General features: G+C 41.6%; 1 protein-coding gene across 1 annotated transcript in view; it reads left to right on the top strand.

Moving 5' to 3' along the window:
• Nucleotides 1-27,382, top strand: part of LOC119653454 (sterol regulatory element-binding protein cleavage-activating protein) — a 35,925-nt gene extending 8,543 nt beyond the window's left edge. The window contains exons 3-8 of the mRNA XM_038058063.1: nucleotides 7,839-8,013; nucleotides 8,073-10,193; nucleotides 10,248-10,416; nucleotides 10,482-10,669; nucleotides 10,725-11,079; nucleotides 26,925-27,382. Of these exons, the coding sequence (XP_037913991.1) occupies nucleotides 7,839-8,013; nucleotides 8,073-10,193; nucleotides 10,248-10,416; nucleotides 10,482-10,669; nucleotides 10,725-11,079; nucleotides 26,925-27,103 (3,187 nt within the window). The 3' untranslated portion in view covers nucleotides 27,104-27,382. The remainder of the gene's footprint in view (nucleotides 1-7,838; nucleotides 8,014-8,072; nucleotides 10,194-10,247; nucleotides 10,417-10,481; nucleotides 10,670-10,724; nucleotides 11,080-26,924) is intronic.

Below are 27,382 nucleotides of genomic sequence, written 5' to 3' on the forward strand. Positions count from 1 at the left end.
CGCCATCGTAGCGTGAAAATTCTTGCATATCCGTGATCTGGGCTGCGTCCCCTTTCGAACAATATATCGCCCACGGAAATCCAACGATTTTGCATTTTTTGCCATTTTGTCGACCCGGGGGTCGTCAGAATTTTCAATTTTCTAGAATTTCGACCAGCCTCTCCGGCGGCCTATTTTCGGCCATATCTCGCCTTGCCGCAATCGAAGCATGAAAATTCTTGCATATCCATGATCTGGGGTGCGTCCCCTTTTGAACAAGGTGTCGCCCACAGAAATCCAAGGATTTTGCATTTTTCGCCATTTTGTCGGGGGTCGTGGAAATTTTCAATTTTCTAGGATTTCGTCCAGCCCCTCCGTCGGCTTATTTTCCGCCATCGTAGCGTAAAAATTCTTGCATATCCGTGATCTAGGCTGGGTCCCCTTTGGAACAAGGTTTCGCCCACGGCTTAGCGACATCAACGATAAGTTCAAGCTCAATCCTAAATCTTGAAGGAGTGTCTCAAAAAATCTTATCCTGGCATGCAAATTCGATAAACCAAACTCTAAATTTTCTTCGGTTAGTTTAGTCTCAGATAACGCCAAATCATGGGAGTTTTTTTGCGAAGTGTAGCAGATGTAGCACCTTTGGGTAGATATATTGTCTGATGCAGCATTGCATACTTTACCATCTACCATTGCCATCAGCAATTGGTGCTTCGTAAAAACATGTCGATTTTTTTCCAATCACTTTTTTCGGCTCCAGTTGGCTTATTTTATTTTTGAATTAATTTATTTCTTCATTCGTCATGTCTTTTGTTTCATGCACAAATCTGATCCTCATTGGTCTATAATAACTTGGTGAAGACGGCGTCAGATTCTGCCAAATTACTTTTTGATTGGTAGGCTAGCTGTTGCAAAGAAAGTGTTCGATACTCTCATGAAACAGGGTATTTGTAAGCCTTCCAATAGCTGTTGGTCATCTCCATTCCATATTGTCCATAAGCCAAATGGCTAATGGAGGCCTTGTGGTTGTTACAGACTTATATAATTGGATCAGGGCTTTGAAGTGTGTTAGAGCATTTCATTCAAGACCATAATCTATTGTCAACAATTTTTCAAGAAGTAGCCGACCCTCGGATTCGCGCGCTTCTTCAAAAATACAATATAACTACCGAAAGTAATCTCTCGCAGCCAGCTAAGCATGATGTATACTGTATATTGGCTCTCATATTTTCTCGAAAGTGCGTCCATTACCACCATAGAAGCTCGCAGTTGCTAAGAAAGAATTCGACACAGGTATTTGGAGACCATCAAATAGCTGCTGGCCTTCTCTACTACACCTGTTCGCAAAGGTCAACGACGAATGGAAACCATGTGGATATTGCAGACGTCTGAATGCTCGAAATCATTCCAGATCACTATCCTATACCACTCATCCACAACTTTGCGCACAACCTCGCCAACTGGCGTATTTTCTTGACCTTGAACTTAGCCATCAAATACCTGTAGCTCCGGACTCTTCGAGTTCATACGGATGCCTTTTTATCTGTGCAAACTTTGCAGAGGCTCATTAATTCTGTCCTGCGAAACTTAAACTTCTGTTTCGTCTATATGGATGATGTTTTGGTCGCCACTTCTTCCGAATCTGAGCATATGGACCATCTCGAGAGCATTTTTCAACGTCTCCTTGAGGCCGGGCTCGTCCTAAACGTTGAAAAATGCAAATTCATACAGAAGCAGGTGAAACTTCTCGGCCACGTGATCACTTCTGACGAAATTTAACCAGACCCATACAAAGTTGAAGAGATCAAAAACTTTCCCTTGTCAACCACGGTGAAGGATCTGCGAAGGTTCTTGAGCATGTTAAATTTCTATTGTCGTTTCTTCAAGGCTTACTTGTCTGGGTCCAAAACAAGAGGGTCCCGCGAGGTTGCGTCCAGGCGTTTGAAACTGTCAAACAACAGCCTGTTGATGCTACTCTTCTGTCATTTCATTGGTCAGATGCACTCCTAGCCGTGTTATTTAATACCTCAGATACAGCGGTAGTTGCCGGTCTTTACCAACGGGTGAACCAAATTTGGTAACCGTTGAGCTTCTTTGCGAAACAACTCGACCAACCTCAGCATAATTACAGCGTCTACATTCCCTCTGTCGACCAAGTGCTTCCACATTATTCTCCTCGACATCATTGACCCTTTGCAGGATTCGCACAGATACAAGTATTACCTTACAATAATTGAGAGGTTTATGCGGTGGCCTGAAGCCATACTTCTGACTGATATTACTGCATAATCATACGCTGAAACCCTCTTTCGAGAATCGATCCCGCGCTTTGGTGTACCAGCCATAATCATCACAGACCAGGGAATGCAATTTGAGTCTGGTCTTTTCTCGGAGTTAGGTAAACTCCTAGGTTTCAAACATCATAGGATTACTGCATACCATCCGCAGCCCAATGGTATGTTGGAACGCTGGCACCGGATGCTAAAGGCCATCTTAATGGCTCGAAACGATCCTTCGTGATTGCAATCCTTGCCTTTTGTCCTTCTCGGTCTTCGCACAACTCAACGAGAGGAGTTCACAGGCGCCGCAGAGATGGTGTACGGGGAGAGTCTTGCGGCTTCCCGCCGACCCTGTGCTGGATATCAGGGCAGGGTTAAGCGACTCCAGCATGCTGCGTCTGGCCACGGATGTGGTTTCGGAACTGTGGCCGTCTCTATCTTCCCGACATAAGACGTCAGAGGTCGACACTATCAGGGACCTCGAGACATGCTCGTAGGTCCTCATTAGGGTGGATTCTCTTCGGAGGACGGTGTTATATTTCTTGAAACACTCAAAACACTATCTAAAAAGTGCAAATGTGTATTTTGATTTTGAACAAAGTAAAAATCAAGCAGAGGTCATCTTGTATCTTCGGTAATTCTGCAAGCAATGCTTCAATCATAGCTCCTAAAAAGTTGGAAGAGAGATAACTTTGAATGGATTTTTTTCACTTTCTAACTGCAATTCTTCTAGAATATACTTTTTATTAAGGTTTTGTGTAAAACAAAACCTTATTAAAACCGATTCAATGTTTGTCTGCCACACGCACTTTTCTCCAAAACGGCTAAACCGACCCGAACGAAATTTGGTGGATAGATGGGAACTATGAAATCCTACGCATACAGCGAGTGGGATAAATTTAGGTGGAGTTTAAAGGAGGGCTCCCCATACATGCAAATAGGGGATTCAAAAAATTTTTTCACCGGATATAGTCGTGTAAGGCATCAAATGAAAGGTCTCGATTTGTACTTTCTGAGACTGATATTAGTTTCGGCGTGAATTGCAAAGTGCGTGAGTAAGCAGTCAAAATGTACCCACATAAGGTGAGACAGGACTCATTTTCGGAAAATACCCAACCTAAAAATCCGAAAAAAAATCATGGTGGTGCACTTCGATGAAATCTAGGCCTCAAAATATGTCCCACTCCGATATCTGCTCAAATAAACTAACTAATAGTATATTACTAACTTTTAGAAATTTACTGGAAAATCCCCCTAAAATTCATCCTAGGACTTCCGAATTTTGCACCAGCATAGAGGATAATATTTCCTATATACGTGCTAAATTTCATGGAAATCTAGCCGATAACGCCAAAGTTATAGCAGTTCAAACTTAGCAATTTCGCGCGAATTAACTGCTTCCAAAGCCATGCAAATAAGATGCTGACGTCATAATTAACGGGAATAATTGACATTCAAGTGAAATATTGAAATTTCATTCAAGAATAATCTAATTCTCTCCAGCCCTTTTTCTATCTCATGTAGGTTAAATTCTTCGCATTTGCTAATAATATTAAGCTCAGAGCGTGAAGCGTATAAGGTTGACTATTATCAATACTATTTATTTAAATCGCTTTTTAAAAAATAGAGGACAATGGAATTTTTAGCTATGCGACACGTAGATGCTGTGCACTCGTCGCTCCTCATATCTTCTTCTTTTTCTTCAGCCTTTGTCCCGTTCACAAACGGGATCGGCTCGTCGTGATCAGTTTCGCTACTTTATTTCATCAAATGCCTGATCAGGATGTAATCGCGAGGCCTTTAAATCCCCATACATTTTATCAAGCCACCGTGGTTTCAGCCGGCTTTTTGGTTGCTTACCACTGATTTCGATCATCATCATCAACGGCGCAACAACCGGTATCCGGTCTAGGTCTGCCTTAATAAGGAACTCCAGACATCCCGGTTTCAAGCCGAGGTCCACCAATTCGATATCCCTAAAAGCTGTCTGGCGTCCTGACCCACGCCATCGCTCCATCTTAGGCAGGGTCTGCCTCGTCTTCTTTTTCTACCATAGATATTGCCCTTATAGACTTTCTGGGTGGGATCATCATCCATACGGATTAAGTGACCCGCCCACCGTAACCTATTGAGACGGATTTTATCCACAACCGGACGGTCATGGTATCGCTCATAGATTTCGTCATTGTGTAGGCTACGGAATCGTCCATCCTCATGTAGGGGGCGAAAAATTCTTCGGAGGATTCTTCTCTCGAACGCGGCCAAGAGTCCGCAATTTTTCTTGCTAAGAACCCAAGTTTCCGAGGAATACATGAGGGCTGGCAAGATCATAGTCTGGTACAGTAAGAGCTTTGACCCTATGGTGAGACGTTTCGAGCGGAACAGTCTTTGTAAGCTGAAATAGGCTCTGTTGGCTGACAACAACCGTGCGCGGATTTCATCATCGTAGTTGTTATCGGTTGTGATTTTCGACCCTAGATAGGAGAAATTGTCAACGGTCTCAAAGTTGTATTCTCCTATCCTTATTCTTGTTCGTGTTTGTGTTTGACCAGTGCGGTTTGATGTTGTTGGTTGATTTGTCTTCGGTGCTGACGTTGCCACCATATATTTTTTCTTGCCTTCATTGATGTGCAGCCCAAGATCTCGCGCCAATTACCGCCTGCTCGATCTGGATGATGCCGATATCGTAAGCATAGGCCTGTAGTTGTGTGGACTTGAAGAGGATCGTACCTCTTGCATTTACCTAAGCATCACGGATCACTTTCTCGACGGCCAGGTTAAAGAGGACGCATGATAGCGCATCCCCTTGTCGTAGACCGTTGTCGATGTCGAATGGTCTTGAGAGTGATCCTGCTGCTTTTATCTGGCCTCGCACATTGGTCAGAGTCAGCCTAGTCAGTCTTATTAATTTCGTCGGGATACCGAATTCTCTCATGGCCGTGTACAGTTTTACCCTGGCTATGCTATCATAGGCTGCTTTAAAGTCGATGAACAGATGGTGCAACTGTTGTCCATATTCCAACAGTTTTTCCATCGCTTGCCGCAGAGAGAAAATCTGATCTGTTGCTGATTTGCCTGGAGTGAAGCCTCTTTGGTATGGGCCAATGATGTTCTGGGCGTATGGGGCTATCCGATCTAGCAAGATAGTGGAGAATATCTTATAGATGGTACTCAACAGCGTGATACCTCTATAATTGCTGCACTGTGTGATATCTCCCTTTTTATGTATGAGACAGATAATGCCTCGTTGCCAATCGTCAGGCATTGATTCGCTGTCCCATACCTTGAGCACAAGTTGATGAACCACTTGGTGTAACTGGTCGCCTCCATATTTAACTAATTCGGCTGTAATTCCATCGGCTCCTGGCGACATGACTTTTTAGCCGATGAATTGCACGGACTGTTTCTCCTAAACTTGTGGTGGCAGTATTTGTCCGTCGTCTTCAGTTGGCGGGACCTCCAACTCGCCGATGTTCTGGTTGTTCAGTAGCTCATCAAAGTACTCAACCCATCGCTCTAATATGCTCATTCTGTCGGAAATCAGATTTCCCTCTTTGTCTCGGCAGGATGAGCATCGAGGTGTATAAGGTTTCATCCTGCTGACTTGTTGGTAAAACTTCCGCGCCTGGTGCGGTTGCTCCCTGTACATTTCTAGTTCACAGACTTGTTGGTTCTCCCAGGCTTCCTTTTTCCGTGTGTGAAGTCGCTTCTCCGCTCGACGGAGTTCGTGATAAGTCTCTGCGCGTGCCCGCGTTCTTTGAGAATGCAACATTATTCGGTATGCAGCATTCTTCCATTCCGTTGCTAGCTTACATTCATCGTCAAACCAGCCGTTCCGACTCCTTTTGCGGCTGGGGCCAAGCATGTTTGTGGCCGTGTCCATGATAACGTTCTTCAGGTGATTGTGAAGATCATTTGTTGATGCTTCATCTCCAGGTCCTCTGTTGACTGCGGTTATTGCGGCATCCATTTCCCTCTTATAGGTGTCGCGGAGGGTTGTGTTGTGGATGGCTTCAGTGTTCACTCTCATCTGATTGTCAGAGGGGATTCTAGGTGGTATTGTTATTCGAGCTCGGAGCACCATGCCAACGAGATAGTGATCCGAGTCTATATTGGCCCCCCTATATGTTCTGACATTCATCAAGGCTGAGAGGTGGCGGCGTTCGATCAACACGTGGTCAATTTGGTTGAAAGTGGTCCCGTCTGGAGAGGCCCACGTATGTTTGTGGACCGCTTTCCGCGCAAACCAGGTACTTCCAACAACCATTTCGTGTGACCCTGCTAATTGAATAGTCCGCAGTCCGTTATTATTTGTATTTTCATGTAAGCTATGGGAGCCAACGTATCGCCTGAATACGGGCTCCTTCCCTACTTGGCTGTTAAAATCCCCAAGTATGATTTTGATATCATATCTGGGACAGGCTTCGAGGGTTCGTTCTACTGCCTCGTAGAAGGTATCCTTCTCCGACTCTGCAGTCTCCTCTGTAGGGGCGTGAACGTTTATGAGGCTTATATTTCTAAACTTGCCTCGCAAGCGCAGAGTGCATAGCCGTTCGCTTATGTTTTCAAAGCCGATAACAGCAGGTTTCATTTTTTGGCTGACTAAGAAACCTACTCCGAGCGCATGGTTTACTGGATGACCGCTATAATATATGGTGTAGTGGCTCTTCTCCAGGAAACCGGTCCCTGTCCATCGCATCTCTTGCAACGCTGTTATATCAGCCCTATATTGGGACAGGGTATCGGCTAGCTGCTTATCAGCTTCATCTCTGTACAGGGAGCGCACGTTCCATGAGAAAATGCACAAATCGTTATTCCGTTAAGAAAGAGCTCCCAGCGGTCACCACGTGGAGGTGGAGATAGGGTTTGGTAGTAGAGCTGTTGGTGTTGGTTCAGCAGGCATTTCCCAGATTTTATGCTCCATCGTGGGTACCAAGCCACGTTTCGCCCTGGGACCTATACTACCCTTTGACCACTGACTTCGATGTTCAGACCAATATTGGGAAGCGAATTCTCGTTAGAGTGAATTACGTGACCACACTATCGAAAACGCCTCACTTGCAGTTTTTATACGATCGGTACAACCCGATATCGATCGCGGATATTCTCATTTCGGACGTGAACAAAACGTGTCACGCCACCAGTGCAATGCAATATCTTTCTCCGTTACCGCAAGACGCCGTTCATTGTCTTTTATAGTCAGCCAACACTCAGAACTATAGAGAGTGGCAGACGGACGACATTGTAGTAAATTTTAGATTTGAGACGAGCGCTGATACGTCGATCACAAAGAATACCAGTTGTGGAATGTCACTTCATCCAGGTTGCGTTAATGCGTGAAGTAATTTCATTATGCAGTTCTCCATTGGCTGATAGCATTGACCCGAGATATTGAAATCGTTCAGTTCTGGGCAGGTTAGTGCCATTGGCAGAACTGAGCAATTTAAATATCTCCAGTCAATGGAGAATTGCGTTATGCTCCTCACATAGGGAAATACAAAACCTTTTATACCTTATGCATCAAGCTTCCCGTTTCCCGACTTGTTACGTATCTTAATGAATTCTATTTTTTTCCAGCAAAATCTCTTTGGACCACATCTGCTTACACGTGGAGAACGTGAAAAGATCAATGAAGGACGATATTTTCCCAGAATACAATTGTTTAGTCCTTTCGCCGGCCAATCTGTGGCGACAAAATGTCCAGAACTTCAGCAAGGATCCGAACATTCTCAACACCGTCTATCAATATCACGTAGGTTGTCTCCACTCCAGAATTTGATACGAACTTAACAAATTTCTCGACATTTACAGAATCTGCAAAAGACAAAAGTGTCTGTAGCTGAAATGTTATTTGGTCTACCAATGCAAGAGACAGGATTCAAGCGATATCCTATAAAGTCACGATCGCGTGTTATCCAATACGCACTCACGTTAATCTTAGTGAAAAACGATCAAAAATATTTGGATTCGTTAAGGGAGAAGCTTGCGTCGGAATTTCCTTTGTATCAAAATGAGGATCCGACTTCGGCAGCCAATGACAAGAGTAGTAGTAGTGGTAGCAGTAGTAGTAGTAGTAAATCCGTTATGTTTATTTATTATCCTGGTGAATTCAAATTGATGGAATTCGTACCAATCATCACAGCATTTATAATTCTCTTTATTTATATTAATTTTTCATTACGTAAAATCGAGATGGTCAAGTCTCGTATCATTCTGGCATCGTTTGCCGTCATCACGATTCTGGGGAGTCTGATGATGTCGTTAGGATTATGTTTCTTTTTCGGTTTAACCGTTACTCTACAGTCTAAGGGTATATTTCCGTATCTTGTAATTCTGGTCGGTCTAGAGAATTGTTTGGTTATTACGAAAAGTGTAGTGACGACTGATGAAACGTTTGATATAAAAATTCGTATGGCTCAGGGCCTGAGTAAGGAAGGCTGGCATATATCGAAAACTCTACTCACTGAGATTACAATCCTTACTATCGGTTTAGCGACCTTTGTGCCGGTTATACAGGAGTTTTGTATATTTGCCATTGTCGGGCTTATCTCGGATTTTTTTCTGCAAATGCTTTTGTTTTCGACGATTCTGGCCCTTGATATCAAGCGGATCGAATACACAGCCGAGGCGAAGTACATGCCAAAGATTATGAGTTTCGCGTTCAATGATATCGCTAAGCGGAATCAGAGGAAATACTATGATGCGAAACGGACTCACCCGGCAGGTTTTAGTCGATCCCAGTCACAACCAAAGTTGGGCACTATCGACTCGAAATTGATGCAAAATGTGGATGGAATGAATCATCGGGTGGTGCCCAATAAAATTCCGAAGCGGTTGAAGGTTGTAAATTTCTGGGCAAGGACAAGGTTTTTCCAGCGCGCCTTTATGATTTGGATGAGTGTGTGGATCCTGTCGATTATCTACAGTTCGGGTTTCCTGCAGAATTTACTGCTGGCAACAAACTCAAACGATTCAGACTCGAATATTGGAATAAAGTCAATTAATAAGAAATCCAGTAAAGAGAATCTATACACGTTGAATATCCCCAATACACAATCAACGGATCGGCAACCGATTGATGATAAAGTGGCGGAGCAATTGAAGAAGCTGCAACATGCGAACTACGAGATCAATTACTCTTTATCGAATTTTCATTGGTCGGCGATACTGAAACAATACAACATCTCGTTGAGTGGGAGATATGTGATGATTTTGCCGTCTATTAAACTGTCGTACGCAGTAAAGCCTGAAGTTGCTATTCATCTACGGCATCCCAATGAAAAGGATCTTCAGAATTTCCAATGGAAAGCTCTTGCAGCGGCACTTGATCCGCTAGACTTCAGTGACGACGATGAGCGGAAAGAATCTCATATAATACCGCCCGGAGGCATTCCGATGTTCCCAAAGAGCCCCATGGAAATATTCCTAGCAACTCTGCTTTGTGCGATTAGTGTGTCCGTCCTGACTTACGCATTGATTGTTTTTTATCGATGCGTTTGTACTCGAAACTATGCAGAATGGCGAGCCAGTTGGAATGAAGCTGACCCCGCGGCCAAGCAGACAGAGAGAATACTTGAAGGTGTTCCGGTTCAAGTGAAAGGTCATAGTCATAAGATTGAATGTTTGGTGTCGGATGGCCTGATTGTTGTGAGTTCATGTTTGAAAGGTCAAATTAAAGTGTGGGATTCGAAAACAGGAGAGTTGTTGACGGATATTGATCGTTGCCATATAATGAAGGAAATGGAGATGATGCAACAACACGAGATGAATCACGTGGACGAGGCTTCAATGCAACGAAAAATTGTCCCATTTAAAAAACGTCACACGTCTTCATCGCCTGTTTGGTGTTTGGATTATTTGGATAACTTAGTGGCAGTTGGGTGTGCCAATGGACGCTTAGAATTCTGGGAGGGTCCTACTGGGTTTTTGAAGGTTTGTTTATAGCAAATTCATAGAAAGAGTCGTTTTCATTGGAGATATTTTCAGTGTACTTATGAAGGAGATTATTCAAGGATGAATGGAGTAACACATATAAATTTGAACAGTGATCGAGTCATCGCTGCTAGACTTTGTGGTCGTCTAGATTTTTACAAGTTGGAGACATATTACAAAGGGGTCCAAATTGATTGGAATTTTACATCAGCATATCGAAGAAGTAAGTTTTTTCCTAAGCTCTTTTACGGTGCTTTTTGGTTATATATGATTTGTTTGTATAAATAGCGCATGTTCGAACAAGCTCGACTGGCAGTTTAGGTATAATTCCAAGCCGTAATCGATGCAGAACAAATGCAAAAGAAGAGATGAAATGCCTTCTGGAAAACTCTAGAATGGCACACCAACAGCCGGTGACATGTATGGAAGTAGTAAACGGAATAATATTTACTGGCAGCCAAGATCATACACTTAAGGTAAATTTCAATTCACAAGCTCGGTTACAATCAATCTTTCTAATATCAATTGAAGGTGTATCGCCTTGAAGACCTTGCAGTGGAGCATACTTTGCATGGTCATTGTGGTCCAATTACGTGCCTATTTGTTGATCATTGGCAACTCGGAACAGGTGGATCAGGTTCTCAGGATGGATTGTTGTGTATTTGGGATCTTTTTACGGGAGCATGTTTGTATTCCATCCAAGCTCATTACGGGTCTATTACATCACTTGCTTGCGCTCCCAGTTATATAATTTCAGCGGCAACTGATGAGAGAGTTTGCGTTTGGGAACGTTTTCAGGGTAATCTATTGTGTACTATCAATGTTACAAATGCATATACAAATCTACTTATGCTGACGCCGTCGTTATTAGTAACAAATAAAATGGGTAAGTGGATAATTCCGGTGCTGCGTATGTTGAATATTTTATTAGGTTGTTGCAAATGAAATGGCCGTTTTGGTACTAAAATTTTAAAAGAACTGTAAAGCTTACAAAAATTTATTTAATTAATCAAAATAGATGCCAGTCTCCCAGCGAGACTCAAGAGCATGCATGCCAGTTTCGTAGAAGTCCAATTGTCGGGTGTTGATTAACTCGTCGAAGGCAATTTTGGCACCCTCTTCGTTCCTAAATTGTTTTTCCGCTAAAAAAAAATTATCCAAATGCTTAAAAAGCTGGTAGTCGGTTGGCGAAAGGTCCAGTGAATAAATTAAAATAAAATTCAATTTGAGTCCGTTTGGGAAGGATCGTACGACCGTTTTATTTAAATTCCAAATTTTGACTAACCACTACTTACAATATTTCTTACAAAGTAACCTATCTTGTAAACATTATCCTATCTTTATCATGTGTCGCGCACATGTCCATATTGCATTTTACAATGCGCAGGTCAAAGTGTCTTCTTTAACGACCACACATTTCTTACGAAATAGGGAACAAGCAATATAAATAACATTATGCTTGTACCATTTTTATTATCAGGCCCGTTCACACATGTTACAAAACAAGATGCGTTCTTCGAACAAGGTCCTGTTATTATCTTAAGATAAGAATATGTCAGTGGAGAACTACAACTATGGTACAGGCAATATAAAATACATTATGCCTGCACCCAATAATATTTATTCTATATGTATACCCTAAATATTCATATTGTGCTATTACTACCCTCCCCTTAAGCTGATTCGTCCCGAATCTGTTTGTGATCGGCGATGTAGCGTACGATACGTTCGATTTCATTTTCGACGTCGAAATTCATAGGTCGTCTGATCGTCGGCTTACCACGGCATTTTCTACGCATTACTATAATACCAGCCGGAATCACTGTTGCCACGACGAGGGCAAATGCATACCATGCATACTCATTGTTGTTGACTTTGTCGGCATCAAATTGTCGGATCTTCTCCAAATTGCGGAGATGTACCTTATGCAGGTACGGCAATGTCAGCTGTGTCGAATGTGCTGACACATTAAGCTGGAACTGCTTTGAAATTTGCGGAACCACTGATGACACCTTACCTGTAACTTTGTACAGTGTGTCGTTGACGAGAATATCCTCTTCAAACTGTACGAGGAATGTACCCGTAACAGTCACCGAGTGATTTTTCTCTACTATTGTGGCTGTTGCATCATTAATGATCAATGCATCAACATCAACCCTTTCGATTGGTGAGATGTGATATGAAGTGACCGTTTTACACGTTGCGACGTTTCCATTGAAGATCATTGCAAGGCATTTATCAAAACGATCGTGCTTGCAGACTGCTTTACCCTTACCTTCCTTACAATTAACCAGTGGCAGTGTGTTTTTTTTTGCACTCGGCAACATACCTATTACTTAAATCTAATATGGTATTGTTATGAATTACAGGGTACATAACTATGAGAGAACAAATAGTAATTATATTTGGTACTTTAACTAAATATTTAAACACATTATTACTAATACTTATATATTTTAACAGTAGAAGATGAAGTCAATTCACTTATAGTAATGGGCATTTCTTCCTGTTTTACGATTGAGAGGACCCCTTGGTCTGTTAAAATGACAGGATTAACAATGTTTAATTGAGCAAGGGTAACCGAGTAGACAGCGTTCGTTAATAAGGATATTACTCTTTGATTTCTAATGGTAATAATTTGAAATAACTCAGGAAATCTTGGTTCGCTGATATCATAATACTCTTTTTTTATTAAATTTATGCGCTCTGTCAATTCATTAATTTTCTCAGTTAGCTCAGAATTAATTTCTACCTGCTGATTTTGTGCGCCTACTAGCCTAGACTGTCGTTCTCCTAACAAAACAAAGTCATCGTGATCAGGTGTATCCGCAATAAATTTGATAGCAGAACCAAGGAAGTCAATTGATCGTCTATGCCTGCGTTCACCAAGCTTTAGAGACGACAATAATCTAGACATTTCATTCGCATCTGCGTCCAGTGATTCCTTCTGTTCCGATATTGAAAACATTTTTCTTAAATCACGAATATCTCCTATTATACTTTCAAATTCAGTTAAATTTATATTATGAATAAGGTATATATAATCTTCGTACAGTCCCACGTCCCCTTTTCGTAATGATATATAATTAGATGAACTATAGTCAAAGATTTTACCGGCGACGGTGGTGACCAATGTTAATCTGGATAGAGAAACATTAACGAATATTATCTTTGTGCACCTCTTTACCATCTACTAGTACCGCAGTACCTAAATCTTTCTGCACATTTTTCCTATCATACTTATTCGAAAGCTTATTCCCACAACGTTTATTCCTTTTGACAAATATTTCTTGCCCCTTTTTAAATTTTCTATTGACCCTTTTTTTGTTGTGATAATTATTTTGAGCTTTTTGGGCATTTAACAAAAGTTTTTCCGTATTAAGTTTATTTGAATCAGAAATGTTCCAAAGTAAGTCAATAGGTCTTGCTTTTGTTACAGAGTGTATAGAATTGTTATACTTTATTAAAGCTAATTGGATAATTTCACTAAGATCTGTAAGTTGCATATCCTTTTTTATCGCTCTCGATATTTCTGCTAGAGTTGAATGGAATCTCTCGACTTGTCCATTGCTTGTACTGTGCATAGCTGGAACTTTATGGTGAGACATACCAAAGTGGTCCCTAATAAGGGATTGTATAACATTTGAACAGAGTGATGGCTCATTATCCGTAACTAATATTTTCGGATTTTTGAAGAAACCAATTATTTTCGTAAGAGGAATTTTAATATCTACAATTGAACGTGAATCAATTTGTTCCACTAGAGCATATTTTGAAAATTTGTCTATGCACGTAAGGAAGTAGTTATTCTGAGTACTGTAAATATACATATGCAGGATTTCACCAGGATATTTGGGTAATGGCGTACGCTTCATAATTTGCCTTTTCGGATGTCTTTGGTATTTAGACTCTACGCAAATTTTACAATTACTAACGAATTTTTTTATTTCCTTACGAAGTCCAGGAAAAAAGTATGTATCCAGAATTTGGTCATAGTTCTCCTTCGCTGAACGATGCGCTCTATTGTGTTCCATTGCAATAGTTTCCAGCTGATCATTTTCATTTATTAAATCCATCACAACCTTTTCGGTATGCTTAAAACGAACCGAGGGAAACAGATTGATAATATCATTCTGTATTTTTCCAAGAATTTCCAAAGAACAGTGGACTACATTAACTACCTTCGCGTCAGCTATCTCCTCTAACTTTGAATATAGACTTTCGTTGTTCGAAAAATCAATTTCGTGACGTAGGTACCCATTAAACAATCTAATTGTTGTTACTTTTAGATCCTTGCCCACCGAAAGAATAATCTGACTTTTAAAGCAATTTATAGGCGTTGACACTGTCCTTATGACCTGAGATAGGGATACCTCACTGTTATAGCAATTTCCGCTAGATTCACCATTTCCAGTAAGATTCTGAATATACTGGCGAGATAGCGCGTCTGCGACAACATTTTGAGACCCAGGCTTATAATGAAAAGTCGGTGTGAATTCTTCGATAAAGCTTTTCCAACGCTTTAGCTTGGTGTTAGGATTTCGATCAGATATCGCGAATGTTAGTGGTTGATGATCGGTATAAATGTGAAGATTGTTTACTCCATAGAGATAATTTCTAAGAGACTGCAATGCCCATACTATGGCAAGCATTTCTCTCTCATTGGTCGCATAGTTTTGCTCAGTCGCACTAAGCGTTCGTGATACGAAAGTAATCGGATGTTTGTCCTGAGATAACACAGCACCAATTGCTACCGATGAGGCATCAGTTGTGAGCTCGAATGGTCTGCTGAAATCCGGAAAACGTAAAGTAACGTCCTCTGATACTAAAATCTGCTTTAACTTGTTGAAGGCATCTTGAGCATCCTTCAACAATGTAATTTTCTTTTTTTCTGACTTTTTTGCACTAACATTACCATTTTCTCCTCGCAATAATTGAGTCAAAGGTTTTGCAATTTTTGCATAATCACGTATAAACCGTCGATAGTAACCCGATAATCCTAAGAAGGATCTAAGGCCCTTAATAGTAGTTGGCACTTTGAAATTAAGAATAGCACTTACTTTGCTATCTGCAGTTTTTAAACCATTTTCAGATACAACGAAACCCAAGAACTCGAGTTGCGTTTTGAAAAAATTACATTTTCCCAATGAAATGCGCATATTCGCATCTCGAAGCTTTTTTATTACTATTTCAATATCTTTTAAATGACTCTGAATATCGGAAGAAAAAATTATAACGTCATCAATGTAGACGTGGCAACGGACTCCTATGTCGTCCCTTAATACATCATCGATCGCTCTCTGAAAGATACTCGGAGCATTTTTCAGACCAAATGGCATTCGACAATATTCGTATTTGCCATTATTAACGGAAAACGCCGTTTTCTTACGATCTTTTTCTGACAACAAGATTTGATGAAAACTTGACTTTAAATCTAAAGTAGAATAATACTTGGATTTTCCTAAATTCGACAATATAACTGAAGTTTCTGGAATAGGATATTTATCCGAAACAGTTTTCGCATTGAGTTTTCGAAAATCAATTACCAGACGTAGTTTAGGATTTCCCATTTCATCTACACCCTTTTTATTAACTACCCAAATTGGGTTATTATAAGGAGAAGAACTCTTTCTGATTATACCATCACGTAGCATAGTTTCAACCTCAGAATTTACAAATTTAGTTGCCGTCATCTGGTATGGGTAACTCCTTGAATATATTGCTTCGTCAGTGGTAGTTTTAATCGTAGCCACAATGTTAGTATTATAAGGCAATGCTTCATTTGGATCAGCAAATGCTTTTTGATTTTCCGTAACGATTTTCTTAAACCCGTCTACACCTTCCTCAGGAATAGAATTGTAATCTAAATCATGTAATAGATTTATTTGTGTGCTATTAGAAGGAAAAACCTCTTGAATTCCACCTATAGAATAAAGTTTACTACCAGTGACATCAATCATTGCATTGATTTCCTTTAGAAATCTGTAACCTATAATTCCATCCATATCATTTATTTCAGACAATACATAAAAATCAGAAGTACGTCCCATAATGCTTATCTGACATTTCGCGGTGATACGTGTTTCCCCATGAATGGAATGTACATCAAATTCATCGTTTTTTAATTTAGATACACCAACTAGAAATGGAAGATTTTTCACATAGTTTCTTTCGGCACCTGTGTCCAAAAGAAGTTTAATTTTCTCACCGTTTAACAAAGTGTGTTGAACGTATGGAAGACATGCTTTTGATTGTAAAATGTCTACAACAGAACTATCCTTTAATTTCTCTACCCGGAATGTGTTCAATTGATGTCTTTTTGAAAAATTATTGTTTGATGATTTCGAACGAAAATTATTATTTTTTCCCGAATTTTGTCTAAATCGAGACGTTGATGGATCTACATCCATTGGTTCAGGTGGAGATTGAGCTTCATCTCGGGTAGTTTTGTTAACCACTTTATAATGTGGACTTTTACCCAAATTACTCGTATGTTCCCTATCAGAGTTCGAATTAGGAAAAGCAGCGGCGAAATTATAGCGTTGTCTGTTAGACTCTAGTTCCTGTGCGAGAGCCAAGACAGATGGTAAATCCTTTGGTTGACTCGCAAAGAGAGTATCACCGATAGGTCTTTTAATACCAGAAATGAAAATATGCAATGCGTCGTCTCTATACTTTTCATTCAAGGATTTCAAAACTACGCTTTTATCGCCATATTGCATAATAGCTTTATTGGTTATTAAAGTCAATTGTTTTTCTACCATATCATAAAATTGTGGAATAGAAAAACGACCTTGTCTAAGAGTAGACAATTCCTGCTGGAGTAAATACAGTGGTCTCTTATCGGAATACGTATGGTCCAATCTAGCCAATATAGCGTCAAAATTCAGTGGTGTACTGAACGACGATAAAACCATATCAGCAGAACCAGTAATTTTGTTGCGGATAATAGCAACAGCTTGATAATATATGTCAGAACCAACATATGGTTGATACGGCTTTATTGCAGCTTTGGCTGACTGTCGCCATGATGGATACTTATCCATAACACCGCTAAACTCGTGCATTGATTTTGGTAAGTCAAGCCTCATATTACCACCAACAACCCTACTTGTGATGGCAATTTCCTCATACCTCTGTACAGAAGGACCCGGTGTCTTCAGTTGCTGCAAAGAAGACTGAAATTCTTCCCTTAATTGCGAAACAACCACATTAATATCACTCTGATTTTCAACAGGTGGTGCTGACGCTCGCAGTTCCTGTATGGTAGAATGAAATTCCTGCCTTAACTGAGAAACAACACTGTGAATGTCACTCCCTTGAGTTGACGGACCTGGCCGAGATTTCAATTCCGCAATTGCGTCTTGAAATTCCTTCCTAAGCTGAACAGCTAATGAAAGGTTAACCCTTTCAATCATATTCGAAATAGCTTCGGCAGATAAAGACATTTCTATTACTTTTTTTCTAAGAGATTTAAAAAATTTAAACTGTCGATTCGGTTAACCCTGTAATCGGCCTTTTTTAAGCTTAAATTTCTCAATTTAATATGTTAGGATGTTTTTAAATTAATTGTACATACATAATACTCGTACAGATATTCATATCTCTTTGCAAGTTAGACACACGCCACCAGTTGATTCGATTCGCTTTGATTAGATATCTCGTTCACCCAGTCACAGTCACTTGTTGCAATATGTAGGTACGTCTGAAAACTCCGCTGCCAGCCGCTTCACTCGATTATTGTTTCGTTTTAAATTCGCACGATCGTGAACATTTATATAACTAAATTTTCACACACTTTTTTACGAAATTAATACCGACTCCTTATACAAGGATTAAAGATTGTGGTTTAAACCACGTTGGGCGCCAATTAAAATAAAATTCAATTTGAGTCCGTTTGGGAAGGATCGTACGACCGTTTTATTTAAATTCCAAATTTTGACTAACCACTACTTACAATATTTCTTACAAAGTAACCTATCTTGTAAACATTATCCTATCTTTATCATGTGTCGCGCACATGTCCATATTGCATTTTACAATGCGCAGGTCAAAGTGTCTTCTTTAACGACCACACATTTCTTACGAAATAGGGAACAAGCAATATAAATAACATTATGCTTGTACCATTTTTATTATCAGGCCCGTTCACACATGTTACAAAACAAGATGCGTTCTTCGAACAAGGTCCTGTTATTATCTTAAGATAAGAATATGTCAGTGGAGAACTACAACTATGGTACAGGCAATATAAAATACATTATGCCTGCACCCAATAATATTTATTCTATATGTATGTCCTAAATATTCATATTGTGCTATTACTAATATGGTGGATGAAGCAGAGTCTCATACCCGAATTCATTTAAGGGGATCATCCCGAGTGAAGGCCGTTTTTTTTGCCTTTTTTTTTGAAAAATTATTTTGGAGGACTCGATAAAGATAGAAACGTGATTTTTTCACCATATGTTTATTGATATCTCTAGTATATGTGATAAATTTTTCAGTTTGATATCGTGGCCAGTTTTTGGAATACGTGTCAATTTATACACCCAAATCCAAAAAAAAGGTGTCTTTTTGCTGTCACGCTGGAGGGCCATGTGTTCATCTGAGGAAAAAAAACTAAACGGCATTTTAATGTGGACAATATTCCACGGTCCACAAACTAGGATAATTAGAAAATATTAAAAGGTAAATTTTTGGTGGGCTTTTAAACTTAATTTTTTGGATTTTGATGTTTTTTTACGGCTTTTTTTATGAATAAAAAAAACGACCCGTCCGACTGCAATTATCCTAGTTTGCGGACCGTAGAAATATGTATTAAAGAAGCCGTGAAAATTTCAAAGAATTTGGTTGGATAGATTTTGAGCTATGGTGGCAGCCGATTTTCAAGATGCAGTTTCAAGAAAAACCCATTTGAAAATTTAAATGTGATTATCAACAGTAAAATTTTAACTCACCATTAATCTGCTATACGTGGTCCATAAAGAGCACCCTTTGTTTCTTCAAAAAAGTCTTGTAAGGCCGATTTTTGCTCTCTGGTTTCAATTCTGGCTCTTTTAGCGAGGTCAGGCGATCGTCGTTCGTATCGCCAAATTCGCGCTTCATTACGGCGGTCGACATAAACCTGACATATGTGACTAACTTGACATCCCATTGTCACTAGGATTTTGAGAATGCCATTGAATGCCATTGAACTTTGAATGAAGGTGCTTAGGATCGAAAGTCCAGACCAATGCATTTAACGACTCATTGTTATTCTGGGTCTCTGCTCCTAAACATCTGTTCAACAGATCATCTCGTGACAAATCTTCGTAGATTGGTTTGAAGACTGTTTGAACTTCTTCAGTCAAAGGTGCCTTCTCGTGGTGAAAACTATCCAGTTCTCCTTTAGCTTCCGCTTTGCACCATTTGCACCAACTGTCCTCGCCTGCTGGACAATTTTGATGCTGAGGATTTTCGTCTGTAGAACATTTATGGAAGAAAGTTGCCCAAATTTCTTGGTTCATTCCTTCTATCGAATTTGGGGGTCGACGAATAGCTAGCCCAGAAAATGTAGTGAGGTCCTTATCAGTAAGTTTTCCAGCCCCTTTTCCACCAATGCCTTTGTGATTCTTCTTTGCATTTCTAAGTCGCGTTCCCATTCTTTTCTCGACATGTCCTATGCATTCCTTTTTTACTACTACGTATATTTTATTATTTGCAGAAATTTGCAGAAATACCGGAGAAAACTCCAGCAAAATCCAATATACAATATACAAAACTTGTCGCAATTGGAACATCCATGTTCATGCTTGCTAAAACTTTCTTTGCTGATGTTGATGCGAAGTCCTTTTTCTTCTCTGATAACTATCGATTCCCATGAAATACTCGTTTTTTAGTGTGAGCATGACGTTGAAAGTTAAAGCGATCTCCCTTCGTACGATCTATTTAAAAAAATCACTGAACACACAAACAGCACAATACTTACAATAAAATAAAACTCTAGACTGGATTATCCTTTTTATTCCAAACAGCAAATAAGTTTAGACAATTGATTGGTTTTTCATCTTTTTATATTTATACCTGTGTTCAAATTCATAAGGCTCAGGTGAAAAACTAACGGGTAAAAACAAATTCGATGCTCTTTCTCATCGAGTACTCTAGCCGCGGCTGCAAACTCCTTACCTGTTTAACCCTGTAATTTCTGAAGGACTCGGAATATCGGAAAATCCCTTTGCCCACATATTCTCCACTATATATAGATACAATTCATGCAAAAAAAAAATCGATTTCTCCAACCCGACACACGGGATGATCCCCTTAAATCACAGACGGGCCTGCCCAGAAAACCAACTTTCTATACTAAAAGACTACATACAGAAAGAGCACATGGACTTGGTATAGGTACGAGGTAACTAGCTGTCGCGTCTGTCGATAACGCCTAGATAGTTTTCTTGTGTACATTTTCCCATTCAATGCATCACATACACGACACCAACCGCATCAAAAATATACGCAAAAATCTTCACGTGCAACTGATTGAACAACGTCGAACATGGGCAATGCTTTTCTTCCACCACACAAATTCAAGCAATGCGGCGGGAGGTGAATCTCCTGTATACAGTCTCCTTGCTTCTACAGAAGGAGCCTTGGAGCTCGAATTAAAATGTTGGCGTGATGACACGTGAGTGATCGGAGTGTTCAAAGGAGCTCCCTACATTCCCAAGCACGTGTCGACGGAACACTTCGATGGAGCTTCAATATTTACGAGCGGACATTCACAATCAATTTTTTAGATTTTTAGGGAATTTTTCGGATAACACTCCCCTCTTGGTCATCTCCGGGTAGGCAGGATGATCTTTTGGTCATCGCTAATCTTATTTGGTTATTATAAATGGCGCCCAGCGTGGGGAAAACATTTTCTGGGTTTTCAAGGCCTGCTCAAGAAAGGACAGCTGAAGACCAGTGATGCAATCACTGCTATTAAACGGCTGGGTATCTGAGTCCTGTTAAAGGAAAGGCAGCGGAAGATCCAGATGTTGGGCTAGACTTTAAGATCCTTCGCATGATCGACTTCCAGATCATGACCGTCCATGTCTTTCAATTCGTATCGAATCCTTTCCCATCCTACCAACAACCTTTGCTTTCACGAACTGCTGATCCAGTTAGGCATTACACCGGTTTGCTGCACTCCTTAAATTGAAAAACCGCTTATATATGATATCTCTGACCTGAAACTCACGAGTTCGGGATCGTAAGTTGCAACCGTTCTCCTGTGACTCTCTAGCTAGCTCTAGCGCAAATTCAGAGCGTACATAGAAGACACAACGTTCAAAGTGGTAACTGACCACATTTCGCTCAAATGGCTGATAAACCAACCAGACCTCTATGGTAGGCTGGTCAAATGGGCATCGAAGCTTCAAGGATTCCTGTTCATCTTCAAACGTAGGAGAAGCTTGCAACATCTGGTGGTTGATTGAGCGCATTAGGGAGAATTCCAACAAACTCCCTGATCTGCAGGTATACTTCAAAAAATGAGCTGTAAGAGCAGCAGGCTTGGAAGCTTTGGATTCCGGAGGAGCTGATGATTGAGGTGATCACCCGCACCCATGACTATCCTTTAACTGCACATGAGGGGGGTATAACATTCTGTAGACTGCGGTTACGATTCTATTGGCCTAAAATGGTTTCATACATCAAGTACTACATCCGTAATTGTGAAACATGCAAGACGTCAAAGGTGCCCACCCAAACGCTCCAGTCTCTAATGGGAAAAGCGCTCACCTTCGACCAGGTGTTACAGCGCTTATATCGATCTGGTTGGCCCATATCCCAGATGTCTTGCCGGAGACATTGGTGCATTTATAAGAATGCCAACCGGGAAGCAAAGAAAGCGGTCGCTGTCACCCGAGCGAACCATTTCAAAAATCTTTACGATAAACTGGACACTCGGGATGGCGAGAGAGATCTGTATCGACAAGAACGGTACTTTGCTTACAAACCGTCGAGCCGAAACGGATTGATGGCGAGAATACTTCGAGCAGATTTCAACTGAAGAATTTGCTCATCCTCCACTTCCACAATCATTGCCGACATTTGGAGCAGTTCCACCAGTCAGCGCAACTGAAGTCGAGGAGGCAATAAAACAAATGAAATCGGGGAAAGCAACAGGACCTGACGACATCGCATCTGAACTCTGGAAAGCGAAGAGCTGGGACCCAACACTGTGGCTCAGTGAATTCTTTAACCGGGTTATTCAGGAAGGAAGAACACCATCTGACTGGCAAGAAAGTACCACTGTTCCAATATGGAAAAAGAAAGGTAGTCCAGCAGAATGTTCAAATTACCGTCCGATCCGGTTACTTTCCCATACCATGAAGATTTTTGAACGCATTCTTGACAACCGTATTCGCGAAATCGTTGAAATAACCGTGAATCAAGCCGGATTTGTCAAGAACTTTGGAACTACTGACGCAATACACGCTGCGCGGTTACTCATGGAGAAACACCGTGAGAAGCATCGCCCTCTTTACATTGCCTTTCTGGATCTAGAGAAAGCGTTTGACCGTGTACCACACGAACTCATCTGGTATGCTTTACGACAACACTTGTTCATAAATGGAATGATCGCCTCATGCAACACGGTCTCAGATTGAATTTAAATAAAACTGAATTTTTGACAACCGATTCCCATGAAACAGGCACAATCACTGTCAGCGGCAGTGATCTGCCCATAACTGAGCGATTTAAATACCTCGAGTCAACGCTATCAGTCAATGGAGAACTGCGTTATGAAATTGCTTCACGCATTAACGCAACCTGGTTGAAGTGGCGTTCCACAACTGGTGTCCTTTGTGATCGACGTATCAACGAACGTCTCAAATCTAAAATTTACCGCAATCTCGTCCGTCCAGTCGCTCTCTATGGTTCTGAGTGTTGGCCGACCATAAAAGACAATGAACAGCGTCTTGCGGTAATGGAGACGAAGATGCTAAGTTGGACTAGTGGCGTCACACGTTTAGATCACATTCGAAATGAGGATATCCGCGATCGTTATGGGGTTGCACCGATCGTGGAAAAGTTGCGAGAGAGGCGTCTTCGATGGTATGGTCACGCAATTCGTGCAAACGAAAATTCACTTGTCAAGATTGGTCTGAACATCGAAGTCGATGGTAAACGACCAAAAGGCAGACCTAAGCAACGGTGGCTTGATACGCTGGATGGGGATTTGAAAGCCTCGAGATTGCACCCAGATCAGGCATTCGATAGAGCCAAATGGCGAAGCCGATCACGACGAGCCGACCCCGCTTGTGAACGGGACAAAGGCTGAAGAAAAAGAAGAAGTGCATTGCCGTGAAGGAGTATCCCACCAACAGAGATGCTGTTGGCTAATCTCGGCCGTTAAATACTCAATTTTTGGTCCATTTCCTCGAATTGGGCGCATTATTTCTGTGCATTTATCGTTCTCCAGGTGCCCAAAAAGAATGGTGGATAATTCCAGCTGTAGATCACCAAACAGTCACCATTACCTTCTTCGGATGGAAGCTCGGTTTCGGGATATGCTTTGGTGGCTCATCAGCATCTAGCCATTGTGCTGATCGGCGACGATTGTCGTATAATATCCACTTTTCATCACATCACTACGTACTCAAGGAGGGCGATCAGACCCGAGTCTGCAAGGGACTCATCTGAAGTGGCTCTGCCACGAAACCTCACCGCAGGTTATCTGATACCATGGGAACCGGGACGGCCCTCTGAGAGCATATGCTCCAGGAGAATTCCTGGAGGATGTGTTCTCGGCCCGATTATTTGCGGTTGGCCCCCTAGTGGGAGTTTCATGGTGGTTGTGGTTATGCCTACATCGCGGGCAGAGTTCCTCGGAGCTCAAGCGGGGAGTTGCGCTATACAACTCCGGTGCCGTACCCCTTAGTTACGGCAGAGGTGTTAGATAGGCCTCGCATCCACTGGTATGAATGCTGAGCCTGCACTCAGTATAAACCAGGACCGCTGTGCTTGCATGGCGGCGTTCTGATTGTGGTCCCAAAATCAATCCGTGTCCAGAGATGGGATTATGCCTACACGGCAGGTACTCACGTTAAACCCCCAGGACTTTCATCACATGTCACTATTCTGTGAAAAAAAAAAGGATCGCTTCTATTGCGGGTGAGTAAAGACCAGCAAATTTCCATTCGAAGCACTATCCTTTGTTCCGTAAGGGCATGCGGATCCTATTTTTCAAGCTTTTTCACCTTTTCAAATTGTTTCAAGTGCCGGGAAACTGTCGAATAGTGCACGCCCAGTTTCTCTGCAATGTCTCTCACAGACTGACGTGTGTCGGATTCAACTAGCAAATGCAGCTCGCCGTTGTCAATCGGTGGTCCTGGATGTCCACGTGGCTCACTTTGAAGGTTTACGTAGCCTGACCGGAATTTTTCGAACCACCGCCGTATTGTGTAAACACAAAACCTTATTAAAATCGGTTTACCGTCTGTCTGTCTGTCCGTCACACGCATTTTCCTCGGAGACGGTTATAGCGATTGACACCAAATTTGGTAGAAAGGTGGGAACTGTGAACGCTCACACATACAGTGAGTTACATCCTTTTACGTTGAATTTAAGGGGGGTCTCCATACATGCAAAATTGAAGACTATGAATGTCAATATCACCCGAAAGTATAAGAAATACACAAAACCTTTCGTACCTGAAGCGTCCAGCTTATGAAATTAATACTAGGCTTATCTCTAACAGCTTAACTTTACTTAGAGACTAACATTTTGCTTAATATTAGACTTAATTTACGGTGGATCTAATTTATCCTAGGACTAATGCTATAGAGGGGAAAGTCAGGAAAAACCCTTCTTATATTGTTGTTTGATCGGCGGGATAGTTGTGGTACATGGGTGGATGGGGGAAGGATACATATAGGGGACGGTGGTGTTATTGGGCGAGGGAGTAGACGAGGCCAGGGCGATGCCTATCGTGTGGGCGGTTGAATAAGATCAGCTTACCGTCGCGATAACTGCTGTTTTGGGAGGAGAGGGTTAGGAGGTCAGAAGGGGGGGATGGTGGCGGTATGATTGGTCCGTGATATGACTGCGTGTGTGGGAGTAGAATTGGATGAGGTTATTTTCGTGGATTAGGCATTTGTTGAGGAATTTGGTCAACGAAGTAAGGAGGATCTGGTCTATGCGGGAGCACTTTATCTCGTCATAGACGGCTTGGTTTGGGTGGAGCCTGGATTGAGAGAGGGACAGGCGGAAGAACCTCCTTTCACGTACCCGTAGACGTTCCATCTGGACTGAGGAGACGTCACACCATGCGACGAGTCCATACGTGATTATCGGTCGGATCAACTGCTTATAGCAGAAGAGTTTGACTTTTGGAAGGATGGCGGAGTCTCTCTTGAGGATGGGCCATAGGGTTTTTAGGCCTGTTACGGTCTTTGAAAGGATGGAGTTTACCTGGGGCATGGGTGACAGGCGAGAGTTTATGGTTATTCCCAGGTATCTAGTGGATTGGACGGCGGGAATGGCGGATGGCCCGATCTTGATCGTGAGATTGCGGGCGTCGGCCAGCATCTTACGGGTAAAGGTGGCTCTACCGCGGAAGACGATGGCTTCGCATTTGCAGGGGTTGAGTAGGAGTTTCCAGGATTGGAGGAATTTGTTGAGGGTTCGGATTGTGGTATTGATGCGGTTTTGGGCGGATTGTATGCTCCGGGACGAGGTGTAGAGGATCAATTCGCCGGCGTATTGGATGGTTTTAACTGCTTGGGAGGAGTTGGTAGGGTGCTAGAGTGGGATATCGGCGGTGTATAGGGAGAAGAGGGTTGCTGACAGAACTGAGCCTTGGGGGATGCCTGCGGGAGGACTGTAAGGGTCGGATAGGGTATCGTGGATACGGACTAAGGATTGGCGATCAGAAAGGATGAGTTTGCATAATTGTGGGTGGAATTTGAAAGTGTGGGAGAGTTTGTAGGTGAGGCCGTCGTGCCAGACCGCGTCGAAGGCTTTCTGGATATCGAGGAGGTAAGCTGTGGTGGGGATGTTGTTGTTTAGTTGGGATAGGATGTCAGTTTTGAGAGCTAGGAGGGCATGTGAGGTGCCGTGGCCGCGGCTGTTGGCAAACTGGAAGGGGGGGATAATGGCGTGGTCAGTGATGTGTTGGAGCATGATATCGTGGATGACGTGTTCGAAAATTTTCGATGTCACGTTGAGATGGGAGATGGGGCGGTAGCTGCCCGGGGACGCTGAAGGCTGGTCCTTTTTTAGGATTGGGACAATGTGGGATCGTTTCCATGGGGTGGGAAAGTGTGCAGAGAGGAGGCATAGATTGAAGAGTTGGGCGAGGAAGAGGCTTAGTGTTTTGGCGCATTTTTTAGGATGATGATGGGGATGTGGTCGGGCCCGGTTGATTTTTTATTATTTCAGGAGAGGATGATGGATTCAACTGTTTGGGGTGTGACGGCTTGTATTGGTAAGCAGTGGGGTGTTGAAGGTTCGGGTGGCGGGATCGGGAATTGGGAGAAATGACTCCTTGATTAAATGTAGGAGTATTTATACTTCATTATCCGACACCAGCAGCGGCAACTGGTGGTGGTTTGATACAGCAAAATCGCAACTAACTTCACTTGATTGCCAAATCGGCTATTTCATGTGCAACAACCTAATACCTTTGAACATTTTCAGTTTGTTTTGAATGCGATTTATAACTGACAAATGAACCAATCCAATTTCTTCACTTCTCAGGATCTCTCATCGTTTGGGACGTACGCACGGGTGAGCCCACAAAAGAAGTCAAACTCGATTGTTCGATCTCACAGCTATGTCCAAAATTCATGATTTTAGTGAGTAATTCAGTTATATGTGATTATGGCAATGAATTGAGAATAGTTAAATTCCCAATGGTTGCTGATAAGTCTAATTAAGTATTATATGATAATCATATTCCGTTGTGTTGGTGAAATTTAAAAAAAAGGAACAAAAAATCCGCGAAACCTGAACAAGTGATCAGAACCTCCCTCACTATCATGTTTCCAATTTATTTCTTATTAGAGTAATGGAGAGCAACAAAACCGAAAATTTGATTATAATCTGATGAGAGCAACTGTCCTAAAGTTTTTCTATTTTTTAGATCTAAATATTAAATTAAATTTAATACTAAAGTGTAGATACTAAGATTTTTAATAATAGAAAATGTGGAAAAA

Source organism: Hermetia illucens, chromosome 4 (assembly GCF_905115235.1).
Source record: "Hermetia illucens chromosome 4, iHerIll2.2.curated.20191125, whole genome shotgun sequence".
NCBI lineage: Eukaryota > Metazoa > Arthropoda > Insecta > Diptera > Stratiomyidae > Hermetia > Hermetia illucens.